General features: G+C 45.9%; 1 protein-coding gene across 21 annotated transcripts in view; it reads right to left on the bottom strand.

Annotated features, from left to right (window-relative positions):
• Nucleotides 1-25353, bottom strand: part of ZFAT (zinc finger and AT-hook domain containing) — a 336678-nt gene that overhangs the window by 227342 nt on the left and 83983 nt on the right. For 15 of the 21 annotated variants that reach the window (XM_049854202.1, XM_049854213.1, XM_049854217.1 and 12 more), the window contains 4 exons: nucleotides 23240-23349; nucleotides 20538-20649; nucleotides 3348-4348; nucleotides 948-1052 (listed from right to left, as the gene is read on the bottom strand). In XM_049854202.1, the coding sequence (XP_049710159.1) occupies nucleotides 948-981 (34 nt within the window). In that variant the 5' untranslated portion in view covers nucleotides 982-1052; nucleotides 3348-4348; nucleotides 20538-20649; nucleotides 23240-23349. The other 6 variants (XM_049854200.1, XM_049854212.1, XM_049854205.1 and 3 more) reach the window with 5 other exon arrangements.

Raw genomic sequence — 25353 nt, 5'->3', positions numbered from 1 at the left:
AACCCAGATTTGTAAATAGAGATGAGTTTCACACCTGACTCTTCCATTGCCTTGCTAAGTGATTTGTACATTTTCATTCACAAGGCTTTTTATACCTTCCATCTGCCAGTTTGCCATCAATTAATGAAGAAGCATTAGTAGAGTTAAACATAAGTTGTTCAAAATTATATAATTAACGGCACTCCACATCAATGAGGATTTCTAGTGAAGATCAGCTTCCCAGGGGCCCAGTGGGGGCAGTCAGCCTCCAAAAGCCAGCTTATGAATGAATTCACATCAATTCATCGACATGAAATGGCATTTAGTTATATCATAAAACCAGTTGAGTATATTCCTGTCAATTTTATAATTATAACCAATAGTTCTATGACAAATATGCATTTACATACAAACAGAATAATTTGTGTACATAATTTTATAGCAGGTTTTGATAGGGGATACATATGGGTGACCTCAAAATAATGATCTTTGAGGCAACTAACAATGGTAAAGTCAGAGGTGGGAATAATCACAGTTTGGGTGAAGTGTTAAGAATCTAAGTTGGCACGTTGTAGAGAAAATTTAGTTGAGAAGGGCAGACAAGGTAACTATGAGTAAGTCAGATACTCCCAGAAAGTGTAGTCACTGTACCAAAACCAAGAAGGGCAGGTTAGGACCAACAGTTTCATAAATAACCAGGTAGAAAGAGGGTTCAACAATTTGTGTTGCAAGTTAATGCATTAACCAAATCCCCTAGGAGAATAGCTGATAGATTAAACTGCTTATATGGCCCTACTAATTACAACTAGATGTTAATGAAGTTAATCATAAACTGAGGCAGGGCATCATGTACCCAAGACTTAATGTACACAGGGGTGAAGATTGCAAGAACATGCCTAGAAATCGCATTGGCAAAGCAGGTGAACCTAGGCTGAGGGAGCCAGCCTGGACTGGGAAATCCGGCTCACCTTGGAGAACGCTGCGTCCTCTCCCAGAATCCATCGGTCCAGAGGCTGCGACTCAGTGCGCCTCGGAATGAGATCATTTCTCTTTTGAGTTTGAAAACTGCAATCCTGGAAAAGTGCAAAGTAAGTTTTATGGAGATAATAAAATTAAAAACTGCGATTTTTACAAATGGGTTTAAGTATAGTGATTTTTCCCAAGGCGTTTGAAACCAAAACACCAAACCAGCGTTTAAAACCAAACCAGTTGCCATTGAGAAGATTCGAACTCACGGCAACCCCATGTGTTGCAGAGTAGAACTGTGTTCCACAGGGTTTTTAAGGCTGTGACCTTTCAGAACAGATTTCTGGGACTTTCTTCTGAGGCACCTCTGGGTGAGCTCGAAGCATCAACCCGTCAGTTATTAACTAAGTGCTTAACCTTGTGTACTACCCAAATCTAAAGATGTGTCATGCATTGAATTGTGTCCCCCAAAAATGTGTGTATCAATTTGTCTGGGCCTTGATTCCGGGTATTGTGTGATTAGCCACCATTTCGTCATCTGATGTGATCTTCCTATGTGTTGTAAACCCTGCCTCTATGCTGCTAATGAGGGGGAATGGGCGGCAGCTGTGTCGATGAGGCAGGACTCAAATCTACGGGATTGGATTGTGTCTTGAACCAGTTTCTTTTAGGATATAAAAGACAGAAGCGAGCAGAGAGAGGGTGGACCTCATACCGTCGAGAAACAAGTGCTGGGAGCAGAACATGTCCTTTGGACCTGGGGTTCCTGCACAGCAAAGCTCCTAGTCCATGGGAAGATTGATGAGAAAGACCTTCCTCCAGAGCCAATGGAGAGAGAAAACTGTCCCCTGGAGTGGACACCCTGAATTTGAATTTTTAGCCTACCTTGACGAAATAAATTTCTCTTTGTTAAAGCCATCCACTTGTGATATTTTTGTTACAGCAGCACTAAACTATGATAGGGTGTAAATTTTTAAAGAAATTTGATTTCTAAGGTTCTAATTTTTTATTAACCAGCTGTAATTAGTGTTTAAATAGTTTAGAAAACAAGTTAATGGATTTCTAAGTGTAATAAAGTGGTTTTAAACCAATTACAAGTTGTAGTAGCTGGTCCACTGAAATAAAACAGTGCAGGGGTGACCACGGACCCCAGCAATAAGTGAAAGAAACAGCAGAACTAACCATGGCCAACCAGACCCTACAGACATGCAACCAAAAAAAAAAACCTCATTGCTGTCAATTCCAACTCATAGCGACCCTACAGGATGGAGTAAAACTGCCCTGTAAGGTTTCCAAGTAGCATCTTTTGGATTTGAACTGCTGACCTCTTGGCTGGCAGCTGAGCTCTTAACCACTGTACCACCAGGGCCCCCCTTTAAATCACGTCCTAGCATAGTCCCCTCCCAAGTTGACCTTGGGATTGTCCATGTGACTTGCTTTGGCCAATGGAACGCAAGCAAGCACAACATAAACAGAAGCTCAGTAAGCTCTTGCACACTGAGTCTTGTCCTCTTGGACAGCTCCCTTTTGGAAACCAGCCACCATGCTGTAAGGAAGCTCAGGGGAGATTACCAGATGAAGATATCTAGCCCCCTCCCGACATGCAAGACCCAGCTGCATGCCTGCCAATGCAGCCACATGAGTGACCTCAACAAGTCCATGTGATATAGAAGAACTATCCAGCTGAGCCCAGTCAACTCACAGAGTTGAGGAAGGATAAACCATCGTTGATTTAAGCCTTTAAGTGTGGGGTGTTTGTGAGGTGGCCATAGATAACTGACACTGCATCACCCGACTTTGTCTTGGGAGAAGCTAGAACCTCAGTTTCAGAGAGGATTTTTCAGAGCCTCGTGTCCATTGGGGTAGGATACCGCCTTCAGCTTGCTTCCCCAGAAGCTAAGGGGAAATTAGACAATAGAGGTTCAGAAGGACTCTAAGCTGGCTTTCAACCAAAGATTTATTGAAAAAGAAAGAAGACACTTGGCTGAGGAGGGGTGGTTAGAATTTGGATCAGAGGAGACGGCGAGGATGGAGCAGGGGCAATCAGGGCCGAGAATAATCCAAGGAGGGCCTGACCTCAGGAGTCATACAATACATACTGGTGGTGTAAGGAAGAAGGGGTTGTCCAGAAGAGTCGCAGTTCCAAATATCCCATCCTGCTCTTGGTTCAGAAACCCTGGTGGCATAGTGGTTAAGTGCCACAGCTGCCAACTAAGAGGGCAGCAGTTCGAATCCACCAGGCACTCCTTGGAAATTCTGTGGGGCAGCTCTACTCTATCCTAGAGGGTCACTATGAGTCAGAATGCACTCGGCAGCAACAGGTATTTTTGCTTTGGCTCTTAGTTCACCTACATGACTCTCAGGCCACGTCTGTCGATGTGGGGCCCAGAAAACATGCTCACCAGGCAGAGCTGCAACAGGGGTGAATCTTCTTGCTGCTGCCAAAGTGGGTGAAATGAAATCAAATAAAACAAATTGTAACGATGGCATGGGCCCTGTCTTCTGGAGTGTTCCAAGCCCTTTAGTGTTCATCATCTCACAGCATCCATCACCGTCCTGTAGGGGGGGACGTGCAGGGGAAGAAGCTTCGCTGTAAAGATGGGAGACTTTCCCACAGCCACACAGACCATCAACAGTAGCCGCGGGGCCAGAAACAAAGCTTTTCTGCGTGACCCCTCTATCACTTCCTGCCAGATCCTAAAAAAAAATGGGTCCTTGATTCACGGCCAATGCGCCTCATGTGCGGTCAGCACACATCAGTCAGTGGAGGCTTGCTTGCTGCTGTGACGCGGGGCAGGATTCAGGGGAGCCTCCAGACTAACCTGGACTAGGAAGAAAGACCTGGCCATCTATTTCCGAAAATCAGCCAGTGAAACTCTATGGACCACAACAATCCAGTTCCCAGCTAATCACAGGGATGGCACAAGACCAGGCAACGTTTTCGTTCTGTTGTGTCCGGGGGCCGTCGAGAGTCAGGCACTGACTCAACGACTCAACGGCAGCTACCAACAACAATAACAGCGTACAGAGAGGAGAGCATCTTTACCTGAGTCCCCGTGGAATGGGAAAGAAACGCAAGCGGAGGCGGGTGGGGGGCGGGGGGCCGGGGGAAGGCGGCCTGGTGCTGGTGTCTGGCCAGAAGCCTCGCGTAGAGCAGCAGGTGGAGAAGACGCCTATGAAATGTTACACTCCTTGCCGCCTGGCCCAGATCTGTGCCACCAGGCACCACGTTCCACTCCCTCTGCTGGCCTCTGCTCAGCCCCAGGGCATTCCATGGATCCCAGAGGTTCCCCTGCCCAGCCGGTGAGCATTCGGCTGGCTGCCACAGCCCAGTTTCCAACGGTCAGCTGCTTTTCTTCTTGCAATAAACTCAAGTTTGGGCACCCAGCCTCGGTCACTGATGCTGGAATGAGAGGAAGGAGGCTTACTGTTTTAATAAATTCTCACAGGTACCTTTTCAGCCTCAAACCAAGGAGCTCACAGGCTGCTGGAAGAGGCAGACACAGTGGAGGAAATGAATGCTCTGTCCCAGAGGGTTGTTTATAATATACGTACCTGCTTCCCCTCATACCAGACACGTTACAGTTCGCCTAACAACCCACCGTTCCACAAAGATGCCAGGCCGTTATACAACCCTGAGACTTTGCACGTGTCTAGACAATTTTTCCTACATTTCTCCACCTGTTGGACTCCTTTACGTCCTTCAAAACCCAGACCAAATGTCCCCTACTTTGCACTGGGCTCATCAGGCTCCTCCACCCTATCCACGCCAGGAGGGTATGCCTGCACAAGACACCTACCCAAGCCAAGATCCTGAATCATCCTTCTACCAGTGAAAACTTCGCCAATAAGCCAATAACAGATTTAGACAGCTTACAGCAGCACTTCGGAAGTTCACATTCCTGGCATGGCTTTCGGATGTGAAAAATTGAGGGTCTGTTTTTAAAATCAACCTGCGTGCACACACATCACAGCATCTATGCTGAAATATTTTGAAGTAAATTATATGCCATATACCTCTCTCCTTTTTTATTGAATTGGTGATGATTTTTTTTTAAACAATTTTTCCAGCTACTTGTTCTGGATTTTATTTTTAATAGGAAGTGAAATAAAATGTATGATTTTTTGTTTTTGATTTCAAAATTACAGAAACACACTATATACGAATATCATATTTAAAAGTTTAAAACAGCCCTTAAAAATTCTTCTTAGAGGGACTGTATTATACGAGGAGAAAGCACAGCTATCCAAATCAATAGCCCTCCCTCGACTGACGCAGTTATAGACTGATGACCTGTTATTCATAAACAGACTCCAGCGCTAATGGGCTGCTGAGCTGACCTCACACAATCTTTCCACCACAGCAAATTCAGGACATGGGCTTAACAGGAACGTGGGGCATATGAAAAACAAGAAAAAGGAAAAATGTTTCAAAGCTTGTTTACATGAAAATGGAAGATGCATTTAACAGTTTGAGTGAAGGATTTGTGTGGATCAGCTCATAAGCTGATGGCTGGACAACTTAATTTTATCCAAGGAAATGGTCAAGATAGTAACTTTATTTAACTAGATGTGTGTTTATGGCACGCTGAAAAAAATAGGTGCTAATGGACAGCCTGATCTGTATGCTTCAGTTAGCCTTTGCTCCATGCAAACGGCCCAACGTTTGGTGGCTTTAAAACCACCATCATTTACTATTGTAGTTCCCATGCCTGCGGGCCAGCTGGGTGCCTGCTGGTCTAGGTTGGGCTCAGCTGGTGGCAGCTGGGCTTGCTCATGCCAGTGCAGGTTGGATGGGGATTCCACTCCAGCCTGGATTTGGCTGGGGCACCTTAGCAGGAGCAGCCCTGCTTCACGTAGCTTTCATCTTCTTCAGGGACAGCAGGTGAGCCTCAGCATGTCCTTCTCTTGTTGACCGCAGAAGCACAAAAGGGCAAGTAGAAATGTCAAGTGTTTTTTCCAAGTCTCTCCTAACATCCGATTGGCCAAAGCAAGTCACGTGGCCAAATTCAGACTCGAGGGGCAGGGAAATGTAATCTGCTTCTTGACAGGAGAAGATAAAAAGTCACAGGGCAAAGGGCATACCTAAGGGTGAAGAGTCGGCCACTAATGCAATCTACCCCACATACCATCACATACTCACAGCATAGCACTTGTAGGGTGTGCCCCAAGTACATGTCTTCTAAACAGCTGACCCACTACATGCTTGGCTGAGTAAACAAGGGGGAAGGCTTGGCAGAGGGCCTGGGAGTTCCTTGTCATTCCTGGCATCTGTTTTCTCCCCGTATGTGTGCCTCTGTGTCTGTTCTGTCTTTTTACAACACACCACTCCAAAGGGATTAGGTTTAGGGAAGCACTTTATTCTGGTATAATCTCACTAGCATAACAACAAAAAAAAATTCCTATTTCCAAACAGGGTCACATTTACAGGTACAGGGGTTAGGACTTCAACCCATAAAAATCCACTGCCATTGAGTCAATTTGGACTCATGGCAACCCTATAGGACAGAGTAGAATTGCCCCATAGAGTTTCCAAGGAGTGCCTGGTAGATTCAAACTGCCCACCTTTTGGTTAGCAGGACATCAACATAACTTTTTTTTTCACGGGGGTGGGGGGCAGAGAGGGGCATAATTAAACCCATAACAGTTGGATTAGGTAGCTCCTCTGTGGGATTTCAACCAGCTCACCATTCCAACACCTTAAGTGGCCAAACTGCCAGGCCCCAGAGCCTGGCCTGCAAAGGAAGGTTTCCTTCCAAATATGCAGTGGTGTTGTGATTTAAGCAATATCTATCAAGCTGTTGTTGTTAGTTGCTGCCAAGTCAATTCCAGCTCATGGTGACCCCAGCGTGTGGAGTAGAACTGCTCCATATGGTTTTCAGAAGTAGATCACCAGGTCTGTCCTCTGAGGAGACTCTGGGTATGTTTGAGCCACCAACCTTTTGACTAGTAGTCAAGCACTTAGCTGTACACCGCTCAGGAACAAATACTCTGAAGCTGTTGTGTGCCATCAAGTGGATTCCAATTATAGCAACCCTACAGGACAGAGCAGAGCTGCCCCATACGGTTTCCAAGGCTATAAATCTTTACGGAAGCAGACTGCCACATCTTTCTCCTGAGAAGCAGCTGGTAGGTTCAAACCACCAATCTTTTGGTTAGCAGCCAAGCACTTAACTAGTGTACCACCAGGGATCCTTTCTCTGCAGCTAGACTGCCTGAATTTGTAATCCTGACTCCACTGTGATCCTGACTCCATGTTTACAAGCTGATACCCTGGGCAAGTTCTAAAACTTGTCTCAGTTTTCCCATTTGTAAAACAAGGATGATAACACCTACTTCACACACCTGTTGTGAGGCTTAAATTAATACATGATAGGTAGTACTGTCTTTTAAAACGTGCAAAGCCATGTTCCCATTAGACTCTATGGAATCTGACTTCTCACAAGCCTAATTAGTATTTTCATTTTCTCCACCCTGCCTTTATCATGATAAATGGAGAAAAGATTGAAGTTGTCAAGGATTTCATTTTACTTGGATCCACAATCAACAGCCATGGAAGCAGCAGTCAAGAAATCAAAGCACGCATTGCATTGGGCAAATCTGCTGCAAAGGACCTCTTCGAAGTGTTGAAGAGCAAAGATGTCACCCTGAAGACTAAGGTGCTCCTGACCCAAGCCATGCTATTTTCCATCACATCCTATGCATGTGAAAGTTGGACAATGAATAAGGAATACCAAAGAAGAGTTGACGTCTTTGAATTGTGGTGTTGGCGAAGAATATTGAATATACCATGGACTGCCAAAAGAACAAACAGGTCTGTCTTGGAAGAAGTGTGGCCAGAATACTCCTTAAAGGCAAGGATGGCGAGACTGCGTCTTACCTACTTTGGACATATTGTCAGAAGGGATCAGTCTCTGGAGAAGGATATCATGCTTGGCAGACTACAGGGTCAGTGGAAAAGAGGAAGACTCTCAACGAGGTGGATTGACACAGTGGCTGCAACAATGGGCTCAAGCATAACAACACTTGTAAGGATGGCGCAGGACTGGGCAGTGTTTAGTTCTGTTGTGCATAGGGTTGCTATGAGTCGGAACCGACTTGGCGGCACCTAACAACAACAGCCTTTACATTTTGACAGTGTTTGTGTCAGTTAAAGTAGGCTGGTCTCCTGCAAAATCCAAGTATCAGAGGTGCCTGCCATCTGGGTTCGCAGGCCTGTCCTTTGGTCCTTACATGCTGCTGACACTTGTTTCAGGAAGAAAGAGGGAAAAGAAGTCTGGTGGAGAAATGAGTTGCTACAAAGAAGTAAACCTCGAGAGTGCTGCACATGCAAGGTGCACCCTCTGCATCTCCAGAGGGAATGATGCCCCAGGCCCAGCGCCCCAGTGACAAGGCACAGGCACAGCAAAACATCAGAGCTCCTTTCTCCCAGTTAGCTTGTTACCCTCCAGCCTCCACTGATGGTCATCAGTGTCAACATTTCCCATGACTCTTGCCTTTTAAAATGCATTTGGCATAGTTACAACCTCCCGTGGAGCCCACAGGGTACGCTAGGCACACGATCTGCGACCCACCCTCTTCCTGCCCTAGCTGTGTTTGTAGCAAGAGAGACCTACACCATCTGATTGTCCTTAGCAGCTACTACAGCACTTGGAACATTCTCGGCACTCAGGAAACATCCACTGTGAGAAGGAGAAAATAAAAGAATAAATATCTCCATTCTCCCCTGACAGCACATGTCTGGGAGAGGTTAAGCAAGACCATCAGGGCCCCACATTTAGAGATGCATGTGGACTCTGCAAGAGTTTCCATGATAACATTTAACACAGAGTATTGGAGTTAGAATGACTTTGTTGTTCTAGTTAGGTGCCACAGAGTCGGTTCTGTCTCACAGCGACCCTACGTACAGCGGAACAAAACACCGCCCGGTCCTGCGCCATCCTCGCAATCATTGCTATGCTTGAGCCCTTCGTTGCAGCCACTGTGTCAATCCATCTCATTGAGGCCGTTCCTCTTTTTCACTGACCCTCTACTTTACCAAGCATGATCTCCTTCTTCAGGGACTGGTATCTCCTGATAACACGTCCAAAGTATGTGAGATGGAGTCTTGCCACTCTTGCATCTAAGGAGCATTCTGGTTGTACTTCTTGCCAGACAGATTTGTTCGTTCTTCTGGCAGTCCACAGTATATTCAGTATTCTTCGCCAACATCACAACGCAAAGGCATTATTCTTCTTTGGTCTTCCTCAATTCACTGTCCAATTTTCACATGTGTATGAGACAATTGAAAATACCATGGCTTGGGTCAGGCACACCTTAGTCCTCAAATGATTTCAAAGATCTTTTTAATCAAAACCCCTTGTTTTACAAGATGGGGAAACTGAAGGCTCGAGAAGCTAAACATGTTCATCAGGTGACCAGGATCATGAGGGCACATAAATCCACTTGTCTTAAAGAAAACCAAACTCGTAGCCATCAAGTTGATTCCGACTCATAGCTACCCTATACGACAGGGTAGAACTGCCCCATAGGGTTTTCAAGGAGTGGCTGGTGGATTCAAACAGCTGACCTTTTGGTTAGCAGCTAAGCTCATAATCACTGCACCACCAGGGCTCCCCACTTACCTTAAGCAACTTTAAAGAAGTTGGAATGTTTTGTCTCGTTCTGGAAAAGACAGCATTAAGTGGGGGAAATGAGACTTAATTTTTAAGTATCTGAAGTGTTAGTATATGAAGAAGAGCTTCCTAAGGGACCGGAACTGTCCAAAGAGGAAACAGTCGCCCCCTAGAGGCAGGGAGTGAGTGCTCCATCACTGGAAATGGCCAAGCACAAATTGAGCAATAGCTTAGGGAAGAAAGGCATCAAAATGGAGGCAGAGGAAACGGCTAGAATGAGAAAGACAGAAAATACCAAATGTTGATAGAATATGGAGCAACTGGAACTCTCAGGCACTGCGTGTGGAAAGGCTAATGGTACAACCACTTTGGAAAACCATTTGGCAGTTTTTAATAAGGTTAAACTTACATATAACCTATGATCTAATAATTCCAGTCCTAGGAATGCAGTCAACAGAAATGGATCTGTATCTTTTACCAAAAGACATATGTGAGAATGTTCATGCTGAATTACTCACAATCCCCAAATTGGAAACTACCCAACAGCTCATCAACAGTAGAATGCATAAATACATTTTAGTGTATTCACACAATAGGATATTACACAGGAGCCAGAAAACTTGAAAAGGCCCAGATAGTATTTTTGCTTTGCAGACCACATAGTCTCCATTATTACGGTTGTTGTTAGTTGCCATCGAGTCTGATCCAACTCATAGCAACCTTATGTATAACAGAACAAACCATTGCCCAGTCCTGCACCATCTTCATGACCACTGGTATGTTTGAATGCATTTTTTTGGCTATTGTGTCAATCCATCTCATTGAGTGTTTCCCTCATTTTCGCTGACCCTCCACTTTACCAACCATGATGTCCTTTTTTAGTGACTGGTCTTTCTTGATGAGTGTCCAAAGTAAGCACGTCAAAGTCTTGCCATCCTTGCTTCTAAGAAGCATTCTGGTTGTATTTCTTCTAAGACTGATTTGTTCATTCTTCAGGTAACCCACAGGATATTCAGTATTTTTCACCATCATCTCTTCTTCTGTCTTCTTTTTGAATTCAGAACTTCAAGACTAAGACACACTAGGAAAAAAGGCCTGGCTATCTCCCTCCAAAAATTAGCCAATGAAAACGTTATGGTTTCCATTGCACCTGCTTAGTTCTGTCACTGTAGCATGAAAGCAGCCAGAGACCATACAGAAATGAATAGGCATGGTTGTGTTTGGAAAATAAACCTTTATTTATTTTTTTAAATAATATTTTATTCTGTTTTTGTCAAAAGTTTGCATAGCACATTGGGTTCCCATTAAACAATTTCTATACAAATTGTTCATTGACATTGGTTATATTTTTCACAATGTGTCAACATTCTCATTATTTCTGCCCTAGTTGTTCCATTTTCAGTAACCTAGCTTCCCTGTTTCCCCTCTCCCCGTACCTTCTCATCTTTGCTTTCGAGTAAAAGTTGACTATTTGGTCTCAAATAGATGATTTCTTTTTTTTTCCCCCCACTTCAAAGCCACTTTGTGTGTGTGTGTGTGTGCCTTAGATGAAACATACAGAGCAACTTAGTTTCTCGTTCAACAATTTTTACACAAATTGTTTTGTGACATTGGTTGCTATCCCCGCTATGTGTTAACACTTTCCCCTTTCACACCCCAGGTCCCCAGTTCCATCTGTCTGTTTTTCCTGTCCCTTCCTGCCTTTTCATCATTGCTTTTGGGCAGGTGTTGCCGTTTTAGTCTCGTATACATGACTGAACTATGAAGCATGTTCCTCACATGTGGTATTGTTTTATAAACCTGTCTAATCTTTGGCTGAAGGATGAACTTTGGGAATGGCTTCAATTCTGAGTTAAAAGGTTGTCTGGGGGCCATAGCCTCAGGGGTTCTTCCAGTCTCTGTCAGACCAGTAAATCTGGTCTTTTTATTTTTATTTTTTTAATTTGAATTTAGTTCTACATTTTTCTCCTGCTCTGTCCAGGACCCTCTATTGTGATCCCAGTCAGAGCAGTTGCTGGTGGTACCTGGGCACCATCTAGTTCTTCTGGGACCAGGCTGATGGGACTCTGGTCCATTAATCCTTTTGATTAATATATCCCTTATGTCTCTGATTTTCTTTTTTATTGTGCTTTTAGGTGAAGGTTTACAGAGCAAATTAGTTTCTCGTTAAAAAATTATTACACATATTGTTTTGTGACATTGGTCGCCAACCCTGCGATGTGTCAACACTCCCCCCTTCTCGACCTTGGGTTCCCCATTTCCATTCGTCCAGCATTCCTGTCCCCTCCTGCCTTCTCATCCTTGCCCCTTTGCTGGTGTGCCAATTTAGTCTCATATACATGGTTGAACTACATGTATTATTGTTTGTTTTATAAGTGTATCCAATCTTTGACTGAAGGGTGAACCTCAAGAGTAACTTCAGTACTGAGTTAAAAGGATATCCGGGGCATACTCTCTGGGTTTCTCCAGGTGTCTTTGATTTCTTCTTTGTCCTTTGCTCTGGATGGAATGGGACCAGTAGATGTATCTTAGACGGCCATTCACAAGCTTTTAAACCCCAGACGCTACTTACCGAAGTTGGATGTAGAATATTTTCATGATGAACTTTGTTATGCCCATTGACTTAGATGACCCCCATGGCCATGGTCCCCAGCCCTCAGCCCCAGTTATGTAGTCCCTCAGGGTGTTTGGATGTGTCTAGGAAGCTTCTATGGCTTTGCTTTGGTCAAGTTGTGCTGACTTCCCCTATATTGTGCACTGTCTTTCCTTTCACCAAAGTTAACACTTAGCTACAGTCTAGTTAATAATTTCCCCTCTTTTCTTTACCGCTCCTGTCCCTCACAATCATCAAAGATTGTTTCTTTCTGTGTGTAAACCTTGTCTCAAGTTTTTATAATAGTGGTCTCATACAGTATTTGTTCTTTTGTGTTGACTTATTTCATTCAACATAATGCCCTCCAGATGCAACCATGTTGTGAGATATTTCACGGGTTTGTCATTGTCCTTTATTGTTGGGTAGTACTCCATTGGGTGTATGTACCATAATTTGTTTATCTGTTTATCTGATGATGGGCACTTAGGTTGTTTCTGTCTTTTTGCTATTGCGAACAACGCTGCAAGGAACATGGGTGTGCATATGTCTATTTGTGTGATGGCTCTTATTTCTCTAGGGTATATTCCTAGGAGTGGGATTGCTGGATCATACAGTATTTCTGTTGACAAACCTTTGTTTACAAAAACAGATGGAAAGCCAAATTTGGCCATCAGGCTGTAGTGTAGTTTGCCAATCCCTGCTATACGGCAAGGGGAAGGAACAATCTAGAATTGCTTGCAACAGTATGGATGAATCTCACAGTGTTGGAAGCTTGAAAGAAGCCAAACCCGAGTAGTTACCGCATGATTCCAGTAATAAAAAGTGTAAAAACAGGCAGAGCTACTATCTAGGGTGTTGGAGTCAGGGTAGTGGCTATCCCCTTGCAGTTGGGGTAGGGGGAGGAGTGGGTGACTAGAAGGGAACATGAGGGGGCTGCAGAGATGCAGTTTCTTATCTGCGTCCTGAGTACATAATGTGTTCAGCTTTTGAAAGCTGATCAAGGTTCACAGTCATGATATGTGTACTTTTTTGGTCTATTTAAAAGCTTTTCAATAAAAAGTTGAAGAATAAATAGGGGCAGGGGAGCTGTTGGCCTATAAGTGAGTCTCCATGAATTTATGATGCAATGGCTAGTCCCAGATTTCATAGCTAGATAATAGCAAAATTGGGACTGAAACCCAGGTTTCCAGCTCCCAGAAAGGAGAGGGAACTCATTTTTAATGTTTCCTGTGTGCAAGACACAGATGATAACATTTAATACCCGTAATAGTGCTCAGAGAAGGAACTCTCATGTTCATTTTGGCAGAACAGAAACCTGGGGCTCAGAGAGGGTACAAACATCTCCGGGATTATACAGCTAGTCAGCACCAGCTGGAACGGCATTTGAACCCAGGTCTGTCTGATCCCAACCCCATGTAAAGCTGCCTCTTAGGGCTTTAAATGCACATACGCTATTTCTTATGTATTACCGTGAGTATAAAAATAAACTAAGTCCCACTCTAAGAAATATTATCTACTTATCAGTGTCAGCAGCTAAGGCTGCTAAATCTTATGAGGGAGAACCGTGCTGGCTTCTTCTTGGCCAGTACCGCCACGGGGCACAGCTGGAACAGGCCCTGGCCTCTGCAGGCATTTTCTCTGTGGTGTCTCCCTCTGAAGCAAGGAGGGAGAGTGGGAACCAGGCAAGGTGCTGGGCTCTGCAGGACCCACAGTGGGGGAAGGCTGGGAAGGCAGCCCCGGTGAGGGTGAAGGGGCTGGTCACAAGCTCGGCGTGTCCAGAGGGTATCTAGAAACCACGCCCCCTTCAGGAGTCTTTGGTCCTCACGTTTGAGTCTGCCTCTGTTATGGATTGAATTGTGTCCCCCAAAGAGATATGTTGAAGACCTACCCCCAGAACAGGTAAACGTGACCTTGTTTGGAGATAGGGTCTTTCTCTGAAGATGTGATCCATTAACAATGTCATACAGGAGTACGGTGGGCCCCAATCCTTTCTGAGTGGTGACTTATAAAAGGGCAGAGACGGAGGGGGAAGACAGATACATGTGAAGACACATCTAAAAGCCAACCAGCATCTGGGGTAACCAGAAGCTGGAAGAGGCCAGGAAGGGTCTTCCCGTAGAATGGACAGACAGAGAGCATGGCCCTGCCAACACCCTGAATTCAGACACCCAGCCTCCAGAACTGTGAGAAGGTAAGTTTCTGTTCTTAAAGACACCCACTTTGTGTTATTTTGTTATGGCAGCCCTAGGGGCCTAGGACAGACTCTGACGTGATTTTCTCTCTCACCCCTACCCCACCCCAAAACTGGTTATCAAATGAAGAGAAAGGCACCTCCTGAGCCAACTTAGAGAATGGCTTAGGGTGAAGGTCACTCACCAGCAGCCAGTGGGCTGAATATGGCTAAAGTCAGCCCTTCTGTTTTTTTGCGACAATTTCAATTAGTTCCCAATGGATAAAAATGAGGATATTTCATGGAACCATCAGGATTTCTGGCCTCATTGGGGAACTCCGATCTGCTAACATTGGCCCTGTATTTCTAGATCTGCCAGAGTTCAGCTGTATACAAACTGAGGCTGGAGACACGCACCTTCTTTTCTGGGGCTCCCTTGTTAGAATAACCCAGTTTTGTCACAGCTAAAGTGAGCCAAGGTCACCCTTGTATGTTACCTGTCTGGCATTTGGGTTATTGGAGTTTGGCATATCGAGGGGAAAACTGCAGGCTGTTAAAGTTGGAATGGCCTTAGAAACAATTTAGTGCAATGGTTTTCCAGGTGGGCTCCTCAGAGACCTTTCTGTCTCTGGGGTGGAGGGGCTTAGAGGAGATGGTGCTATGTGTGGCCAGGGCTCTGGACCCCTCGCTGCTGCTTCTTCACTTTTATCTCCTGGACCTATTGGGCTCATCGCACAAGATTCACTTCAGTAAGGTGGTCTCTGGATAAAAAATGTGTGCAAACCACTGGACTTGTCCAATGGCTGCCTTTAACACATGAGGAAACTGAGGCTCAGAAGGGAGATGACTACCTGAAGGTTGTTGCTCAGAAGTGAAGTTGGTCCTGTATGTATTGATTGTCTTCCTGGAGTTTTCTCTACTTGCTGTTGTTGGGTGCCATCGAGTTGATTCTGACTTACAGTGACCCCAGGTAACAGAGTAGAACTACCCAATAGGGTTCCCTAGGCTGCAATCTTTATGGGGAAAGATCGCCAGATCTTTTCTCCCATGGAGCCTCTGGTGGCTCTGAATTGCCAACCTTTCTGTTAGCAGCCGAGTGCTTAACCATTGCACCACCAGGGCTCCTTTTCCTCTACTAGAACACCCCAGTTCTCCATTGGTTTCTCATCACTGGCAGTTCCTTATGGCATCACTCATTGCCCACATGACTTCCAAGAGCGCCTCCCTCCACCTGTCCAGGGCTGGTAGTTCACCCGACAAGCTTTGTCCTGTCCACACCCATCTCAGAGGAGCCGAAACCTTCTCACGTCAGGGCTCAGACAAAGAGGTTTAATTAAAAGACAATAAAGGCATGTGGACCTTACAAACATTAGCTCTCTGCGATGCTTTTGGGAAATGAGAATCCTGCATGAAAACCTTCAGCTTTTGATGTGCTCACCCTTGTTCTAGAGTGCTGGAAAGGCGGTGGAGCACCTCAGGCACCCACCCCTGCTTTAGGAGGCCATTTCGGGATTCTGCTATGAAGCTACTGTCTGTGTTCAGTGTGCAGGCTCAGAGCACTCAGCCCTCCAGGAGCAGCTTCTATGCTCAGCTTTGGGCTGCTCCTGCCATTCCAGGCTGCTCCTCCCATCCTAGGCTGTTGCCACTCCAGGGTGCTCCATCCATCCGGGGCTGCTGTCTCCACCCCAAGGCTACTCCTTCCCCTCCAGGCTGCACCCTCCAGCCCAGGCTACTCCCTCCACCCCAGGCTGCTCCCACAACTCTAGGGTATTCCTGCCACTTCAGGCTGCTCCCATGCTCTTGTGACCAGTCTTTATTTTTTATTTTTTGTGGTAAATATGTATATATATATATAAAATATATATAATGTATATATATACACAAAACTTTAGCCATATCAACATTTTTTTGTATGCACAATGAAACGACATTAATTACATTCATCATTCTGAACAACCATCCCCATTATTCATTTCCAAAATTTTCCATTGCCCTTAACAGAAGCTCGGTGCCCCCTAAGCAATGACAAGTCTTTATTCGTAGGAAAGATGTTGTCATGAATCTTGGCACCTCCCCTGAGCGGCTGTGTCCTATATGACGTCAGTGGATTTCTTTCAGTAGGTTGGCCATACATCATATATACCCGTAAATGTTTATGTCTAATTATCTTGTGGTGGAAGCTCGTCATCTTGGCAGAGAAGATGACCGTGGACAAGCACTGTGGGACAGTGTGGTAGCTCAGGACGGGGGTGGGCCTGGAGCCCGGAGAGTGAGCGCAGAGGAGGGACAGATAACCCTTCCTCCCTCCCCTGATTAGGGCAGCATCTCAGAGGAGCTGAAACCTGAGATGTGTCTTGAAGAGCAAGCAGGTACCTGATAGGAGGCAGGGCATCCCCAGCAGAGGGCACAGCAAGGGCAAAGGCGTGAAAGGACATCAGGTGTGCAGGGAAGGGCTGGTGGCTCAGGGTGCTGGCATGTAGCTATTGACAATGAGACAGAAAGACCTTTTCAAACCAAGAAAGAATGAAGACAAGCAGCAGGCTTAGCCCGAGGGCATTAGAGATGGCCAGGAGGGAAGCAGCAACCTAATCCTCTTATCAGATCACTGGCGCCCCATCCCGCCCCCACTTCTTTCTGCTCTGTCCCGGAGTTCAACCGTTCAGCATCCAGGGCCAGTGACCCACACCTGTCATTGTTCCCTGTGTAGTCTGTGACAGTAGAAGTGAGGTCACATGGGCACAAATGTCCCCTTCTCACCTATTCCTACTCTATGATTTATTAGGGGGGCTGTCCACTTTAGGAGTTGGAATCGACTCGACAGCACTGGGTTTGGTTTTGGCTTTGGTCCACTTGGAAACCCTGGTGGCATAGTAGTTAAATGCTACGGCTTCTAACCTAAAGGTCGGCAGTTCAAATCTGCCAGGCGCTCCTTGGAAACTCTATGGGGCAGTTCTACCCTGTCCTATAGGGTCGCTATGAGTTGGAATCGGCTCGACGGCAATGGGTTTGGGTTTTGGTCCACTTCATCCTCCTTCGCATATCAACTTCATCCTAAGTTGGGCCTTTATGATCTTGGAATGTCAGAGCTGGAAAGATGTTAGAGCCAGGTCCTCTGAACCCACAGCCTTGAGGGGTGATATGAACATCCAGAAATTCTATACAAATTTTGGTTAGTCTGGGCATTTTTCCTAGGAAAAAGCTCCCGAGTTTTCATCAGAACTTCCATCTCTCACTCCTATCCGAGTACTCTCCCACGAGATCGCTGGATTTCCAAGCCTGCTTACTTTGTTGTCGTTAGGTGCTGTTAGTTGGCTCTGGCTCATAGCGGCCCCATGGATAACAATGAAATGTTGCCTGCTCCTATGCCATCCTCACAGTCGTTGCAGTGACTGTGTCGATCCATCTCGTTGAGGGTCTTCCTCTTTTTCGCTGACCCTTTACTTTAGCATGATGTCCTTCTCCAGGGATTGGTCCCTCCAGATAATGTGTCCAAAGTAAGCAAGATGAAGTCTTGCCATCCTCGATTCTAAGGAGTGCTCTGGCTGTACTTCCACCAAGACAGATCTGTTCCTTCTTTTGGCAGCCGTGGTATATTCAGTGAGATATTACTTTATATCCCATTAATTATTCAAGCAAACAATTTAGTTTCCCTCAAAATAGGGACAAAAACCCATTTTGTGCACAAAGACGATTGCCCTGCTTCTGCTCCTATCAAGGTCTCTTAGCTGTTACTGTAAACACTCCACCCAATTACGATACTTTGAGGACTGACCTACCAGGGCTAGGAATCACCTTGTCATTATCTCAGTTCCTCTAGTTTACTGTAGCTTATATCTCAACTTCTTATGAACATATTTGGAGAAGGAAATCATTTTGCGAGCATCAGCAAAGAAAACAAACATGGTAGAACTCAAATCTTCCTTCAATGGCTCCACCCAGCCTCCTCCCTTGTGGTACAGCGGTTAAGAACTTGGCTACTAACCAAAAGGTCTGCAGTTTGAATCCACCAGCTACTCCTTGGAAACCCTATGGGGCAGTTCTACTCTGTTCTATGTGGTCACCATGAGTCGGCATTGACTCCGGGCTAGTTAGTGGTTTCGCCTAATCAGCAGCCTTCCCTGGGAATACTCTTATTGCCTCACTCACAGGCCGTCTGGCCTTGGACAGGCCCAAATCCCCTGAGTGTCTGCCTCCTTATCTAGAAATGAGATTGATAATGGCTATCTTGGGAGGAGCTGGTGAGGATTAGCTTTTTATTGGTTCATTAGTCCATTAATGCATACAAAATATGTGAGCACTGACTACGTGCTAGAGATGAAGCACTGAGCAAAAGCAGACCCGAGCCCATTCCTCAGGGAATTGTTATCTAGTTGGGAGAGGATATCAGCCACTTTCTTTGAGTAGGTTGACCATATATCAACTGCACCCATAAATGTTTATAAAGTAATGATCATGAGTTAGACACTGTGCCTACTTTCAAACTGGAATAAATGCCATCAAAGAAATCACACAGCTCCCTGTGAGTGGGGGAGAAAGTTGCTCAGGTGAGGGTGGGGGGCAGAGAGGGAAGGGTTCCCTCCAGAAGAGACACCAGAGCTGAGAGCTGACCAGTGAAGGAGGAGGTACCAGGCGGAAGCAGAGGACAGCACTCCAGGCAGAGAGAAGAGTGTGCCAAAGGCCCTGGGATGGGACGGCCCGACATGGCTGAAGGACCCACGGGAGAGGGGTGTGAGGAGGCACAGGGCCTACACTGAGAAGCAGGCTTCAGTCATCCATCCTCCAGGAAACCTGCCAAGGGAACAAGCTCGGCTGAGGCTGCACAGTCACCGTGATCAGCAGCACCCTCAGGACACTCGGTTGGGGGAGGACTCCTGTTAACAGGGTTTACAGTGAGTTTGAGGGGGGTATAGCTGAAGTCATTCTCTGTTCCTTCCTTTGTATTGTGAAATCCATCTGTGAACCACCTCGGAAAGGACAGCACCACGGACACTTTGCAACTTGTAAGAATCTATTAGAACAGAGAATACTCTCTTATTTTCATCATCTCACCTTGCCATCAGGAGTCCCTGGGTGGCCCAAAGAGTTAAGCACCAGGCTACTAACCAAAAGGTTGGCAGTTCAAATTCACTGAGAAGTGCCTTGGAAGAAGGGCCTGATGGCCTGCTTCCAAAAACTCAGCCACTGAAAAGTCCACAGAGCACCGTTCACACATAACACACATGGAGTTGCCATGAGTTGGAATCTACTCAAGGGCAACTGGTTTGGTTTTTGTTTTTGTTTTTTAACCTTGCCATCAGTCCAAAAAAAAAGTGTATCAAGCATCTGCAGACTGGGAGTCAATAGTGTGCGTGTGTGGTAGTGGTGTGTGTGGTGTGTAGTGTGTGTGCGGTATATGCTGTGTGTGTGGTAGGTGTGGCATGTGGTACGTGTGGTATGTAGTGCGTGTGTGGTATAAGCTGTGTGCGTGTGCTAGGTGTGACATGTGGTGTGTGTGGTATATAGTGTATGTGTGGTATATGCTCTGTGTAGTGTGTAGTATGTGTGTGGTATATGCTGTGTGCATGTGGTATGTGTAACATGTGGTGTGTGTGGTATGTAGTGTGTGTGTGGTGTGTAGTGTGTGTGTGGTATATGCTGTGTGTGTGGTATGTGTGACGTTTGGTGTGTGCGGTATGTAGTGTGTGTGTGTGGTACATACTGTGTGTGATATGTAGTGTGTGTGTGGTATATGCTGTGTGTGTGGTATACGCTGTGTGTGGTATGTGTGACATACGGTGCATGTGATATATAGTGTGTATGGTATATGCTGTGTGCATGTGGTATGTGTGACATGTGGTGTGTGTGGTGTGTAGTGTGTGTGTGTGGTATATACTGTGTGCGATATGTAGTGTGTGTGGTATATGCTATGTGCGTGTGGTATATAGTGTGTGTGCGGTATATGGTATGCATGACATGTGCTGTGTGGTATGTTGTGTGTATGTGTGTATGCACACATACACAGGCTCATGATACAGGGCAGTATGAGGGTAAGGAATGGAGAAGAAAGTGTAGGCATCTGTGATCAGATGAGAAGAATCCACCATTTGGAACTGGGGTAGATTTCTGTTTAAGATCTGAATCTGCTACTAATTAGCTCTGTGACCTAAACCAGGTCACAACCCCTCTCTGAGCCTTAGTTTCTTGATGGACAAAATGAGGATAAAAGCAATCCTACCCTGGGGTGTTGTGAGAGTCAGATTCCTGCATTCTTTCATCTTCTGGTACCAAATGCCACAGCTTCCAATGGGATATGGGATATGCCTCTGCACACACTGAGGTCCTAGATGCTGGGAGGAGACAAACAAGGAAACAGGTCATTACAAAGGAAGCCATGGGGTATGATGGGACTAGAGATAGAGGTAGATGAGTGCCTGAACTTGGATTCTGCTAGTGCCCTGCTGATGTCATTTGCCCTTGTTATCCCAACTAAACCAAAAGCCAAACCCGTAGCTATCAAGTAGATTCTGACTCCTGGTGACCCCATGTGTTACAGAGAAGAACTGGTCCATAGGGTTTCCTTGTCTATAATTTTTAAGGAAGCAGATTGCCAGGCTTTTCTTTTATGGTCCCACTGTGTAGGCTCAAACCACCAACCTTTAGATTAGTAGCCAAGCACAGGCCATTTGTGCTACCCAGGGACCTATTTCAATTGAAGGTGCCTCATGTCTTTTACCTGGGGTCTTTGGCCACTGGAGTCCTCTCTTCCCTGCAGGCTGGATGTGAGGGGGAGTTACTGCTGCCAGGAGCAGCTCTCCATCTATGAATGACAGTGGTGTGTCAATATCCAGCTGCCTCAGGCCTTGGGTGGGCTAACTCAGAGGTAAATGTTAACCCTATTTCTTAGAACCTACCGGTAGTACTGCACTCCAGTTGCCCACAAAGACGACTTGCACAGCAATGGACCCTTCATGGACTCCTTCCCTTCCTTGTTTCAATTCCCCATTTCCTTACTTGCTGTAATTATTCCCCAACTAACTCCTAGCACTCAAATCCTTGAGTCAGAGACTGCTTCTGGAACAACCCACTGTCAGGCTAGGCACCTAATGCTGCCGAGGAGGAGCAGGAAGATATTACATCTGAGCTGAGAGACATCCTGAATGCAGGCACACCTGCCCAGCCCTGAAGGTGAGGCACAGGTAAGGCATCAGAATTAGCATCACTGTTAAGAGGAGAATAAGCCAGCACTACTCGAAGTGAGGAGCTTAGCTGCTAACCAGAAGGTTGGCAGTTTCAATCCACTAGCCACTCCTTGGAAACCCAATGGGGCAGTTCTGTCCTATAGGGTCGCTATGAGTGATTCAACAGCAATGGTTTCGTTTGGTTGGGTACATGAAGTGTAGGAGCCCTGGTGGTGCAACAATTAAGCATTTGGCTACTAATCTAAAGGATCGTGGTTCGAACCCACCCACTGTCTCTGTGTTAGACCTGGCGATTTGCTCTCATTGTCGTTGAGTCAATTCTGACTCATGGCAACCCTATAGACAGAGTAGAGCTGCCTCATAGGGCTTCCAAGGAGCTGCTGGTGAATTTGAGTTGCCAACCTTTTGGTTAGCAGCCGAGTTCTTAACCATAGTGCCACCAGGGCCCCCCATAAAAATTACAACCTAGAAAACCCTATGGGGTGGTTCTACTCTGTCACACAGTGTTGCTATGAGTTAAAATCGACTCAACGGTACCTAGCAACATGGTCCTTGAGCTGGTGCAGGCCCACGATTTGTTCCCAGTTCAATGGCAGAAAGTGAGAGTAAGCATCAGTCTACAACAGGTCAGAAATTAAATAAAACAAAACTCACAGACCTTTATTACAGAGAGTTTGAGAAGCACTAGTTCAGAAAACCTAGTTCTCTTCTTAGCCACGTTTTTCTGTTTGCTGTGTCCATAGTCAGAATAAGCGGGGCTTTGTCCCAAGCCTTTTCTAGCATAGGTCAACCCAGAGGAAGAACAAAGCACAAAGGCTCTCACATGGAACTTAGCCTCAGGCTCCTGAAACCATGGAATGCCCTGGCCTTTGGAAGGACCTCCGGCCTCTAGCTTTCCAAGGACTCAGCTTATGTGCTTGATCCCCCCCACCCCAAGAAGGCTGGGGAGCCACCTTTCTAATGACCCTTGGCACAGACAACCAACAAGCTCCAGGAAGCCAATTAGCAAAACAATGTCTGAAGTCCTAGTGACAAATAACATCAGTATTTTACCCACCAGACCCAACTTACAAACACAACTTTGAACAGATTTCTAATAGGTTGGGAAGTCATTAAACTTGACATACAATCCCCATCCCCCCCACCCCACATACAACAACCAACAGAGCCTGGGGCCTTTCACACAGGAAGTGCTCAAGAAAGTTTTTAAGTGGGTAAATGAAAAAATATGATTTTTTAAAATTGTAAATCCAGGCCCCTTTCCAACAGAATTCAAACATTCCCAAGTATTTTCCCCCACCCCTCCCAAAACACAACTGCCTCCCACCTGTCTGAGTCCTACTTCTTGTCTCTCCCCTATACCTCTTGGCCAAGTTCTTGAAAGAACGATCTTCAGTCTATCTGTACTTCCTCATCTCCTAATTATTCTCAGATCACCTCACTCTGGCTTCCGCCCCTGTACTCCACCGGAGCTGCTCTGGCCAAGGTCTCTAGCAACCTTCTCCGTCGTTAAGTCAAATAAACACTTCTCAGACAGAGTCTGTATTTTACTTGCCGTCTCTGCAATGTCTGGTGCTATTGACCACTTCCTTATTCTCTAAATACTCTCATTCCTTGGCTATCATGATGTCACACTTCCGTCTCCTTCCTACCCTCTGGACTGCTCCACCCCAGTCAGCTTTGTAGGTCTGTTTTCTCGTGCCTGTTTTTTACATGTAGTATTTGCCAGGCATCTTACCTATGTCTTCCATTCTCCTCATGCGTGCCCTCCTGGGTGATGGAGACATTCACCATGGGTTCAATTGCCATCTATAGGCTCGTGGCTCCTGTAGTAGTTTCCTGAGGCTGCTGTAACAAAGCATCACAGATTTAGTAGCTTAAAAACAACAGAACTTTATTCTCTCACAGTCCTGGAAATTAAAAATCCAAAATCCAGCACAGCTGTGCTCCCTCCAGGGCCTCTATGGGGGAATCCGTTCCTTGCTTCTCCTAGCTTCTGGGGTTGTTGTCATTCCTTGGCTTGTGGCTTAATCTCTCTGCTCCTTCTTCACATTGGCTTCTTCTCTATGTGTCTCTTTTTGCCTCTCTTATAAGGATACATGTGATGATATTTGGGCCCAGCCTGGATAATCCAGGGTAATCCCCTCATCTCAAGATCCTTAATTACATCTGCAAAGATCATTTTTCTGAACAGGGTAACATTTACATGTTCCATGGAACAGGACATGATATCTTTGGGTGGCCGTTATCCAATCTACTGAAAATCAGTTGCCAATGAGTCGATTCCAACTCATGGTGACCACCTACTCCTTAAATACATATCCCAGTCCAGACCTCTCTTCTTAGCCCCAGAATGATATAGGCTGCCTGCTTGGTTGTCCCACAGGCACCCAAAACTGAACACACCCAGAACATAACTTACCATCCACCTTAGTCTTACTTTTCATCCTGTGGTTCCCATGTCCGTTGAATGGCAGTACCATTCTACTAGTTACTCCAAAAAGAAACAAAGATACCATTTCTTCTGTGCCTTACCAACTCCTCAAGCCAATCAGTGAGTTCTTTAGAGTCTTCCTCCTAAACATTTGATCCACCAGCTTCTCCCCGCCCCACTGCGAAGGTTCAGGCCACCGTAATTTTGCTCTTGAACCACTGAGATAGCCCCTTAACTGGTCTCCCTGCTTCCAATCTTGCTATTTCCAATCCAGTCTCCTCTCTGAAACCAGGGTACTTTTTCTAAAAAAAGGTTTGTCTGACTTTATTTTTATGTCAGGACAACACTTTTGCCAAATTTAATCTTCCCAGACCCCCTGTATCAACCAGCTAAGAGCAGTGGTGGGATCACTGGCTCAAGGGACTCCTCAAGCAACCCTAGGACTCTATGGGACAGTTGAAAACTGTCCTAGGGGTAGATCTGATTACATCCCTCTCCTTTTTAAAATGCTCTGAGATCTGATTACATCCCTCTCCTTTTTAAAATGCTCTGAGCTCCCCACCATAGTCCGTTCCAATTACCTAGCATGAGCAGCCTTCCCATGAGCTGGCTCCTTCCTGCCTTTCTCTGGTAGACACCGCTCCACACACTGGCTTACTTCTGTTTCCTGATCTCATCCTACTCTCACTGCAGGCCTCAGGCAGGGGTTCCCTGAATGCTCTCCGTCCCCTTGTTCTCCAGGCAATTTCTGCTCACCCTGTAGGTCTCAGCTTCGATGTCATATCCCTGGGCAGACATCTCTGACCTTCTGAAACTGGGTGAGGGGATCTCTTAACACACAGTGCTCATCACTTGTCACCCTGTGTTAAGGGTCTAAGTCCCCCTCCAGCACTTTGTGGCGAGTAGGAAACATGACCTTTCACCTCTATAGCTCTCCCACACCCCAAGTCCAGCGCACACTCCATATTGGTTGTAGGCATGAAAAGCAGAGTGCCTATTTTATCCCAGGCACGTGGTAAACCAAACTCATTGCCATCGAGTCGATTCCAACTCATGGTGAACCCATGTGTTACAGAGTAGAATTGCTCCATAGGGTTTCCTTGGCTGTAATCTTTTTATAGAAACAGATTGCTAGGCCTTCCTTCCGAAGTGCTGCTAGGTGGGTTGGAACATCTAACCTCCAGTTTAGTAGTTAAGAACAAATTGATTGTGCCACCCAGGAACCTTCAGGCACACGGTGCCAAGCCCATTGCCTGCAAGTCTATTCTGACGCACAGCGACCCTACAGGACAGAGTAGAATTGCCCTGTAGGGTTTCCAAGGCTGTAAATCTTTACAGAAACAGGCTGCCACGTCTTTCTCCAGCAGAGCGGCCGGTGGGTTTGAACGGCCAACCATTCATCTGGTTAGCAGCCGAGC

The sequence above is a fragment of the Elephas maximus genome, chromosome 15 (genome assembly GCF_024166365.1).
Source record: "Elephas maximus indicus isolate mEleMax1 chromosome 15, mEleMax1 primary haplotype, whole genome shotgun sequence".
NCBI classification, from domain to species: domain Eukaryota; kingdom Metazoa; phylum Chordata; class Mammalia; order Proboscidea; family Elephantidae; genus Elephas; species Elephas maximus.
This window is presented reverse-complemented; position numbering and strand designations above follow the sequence as displayed.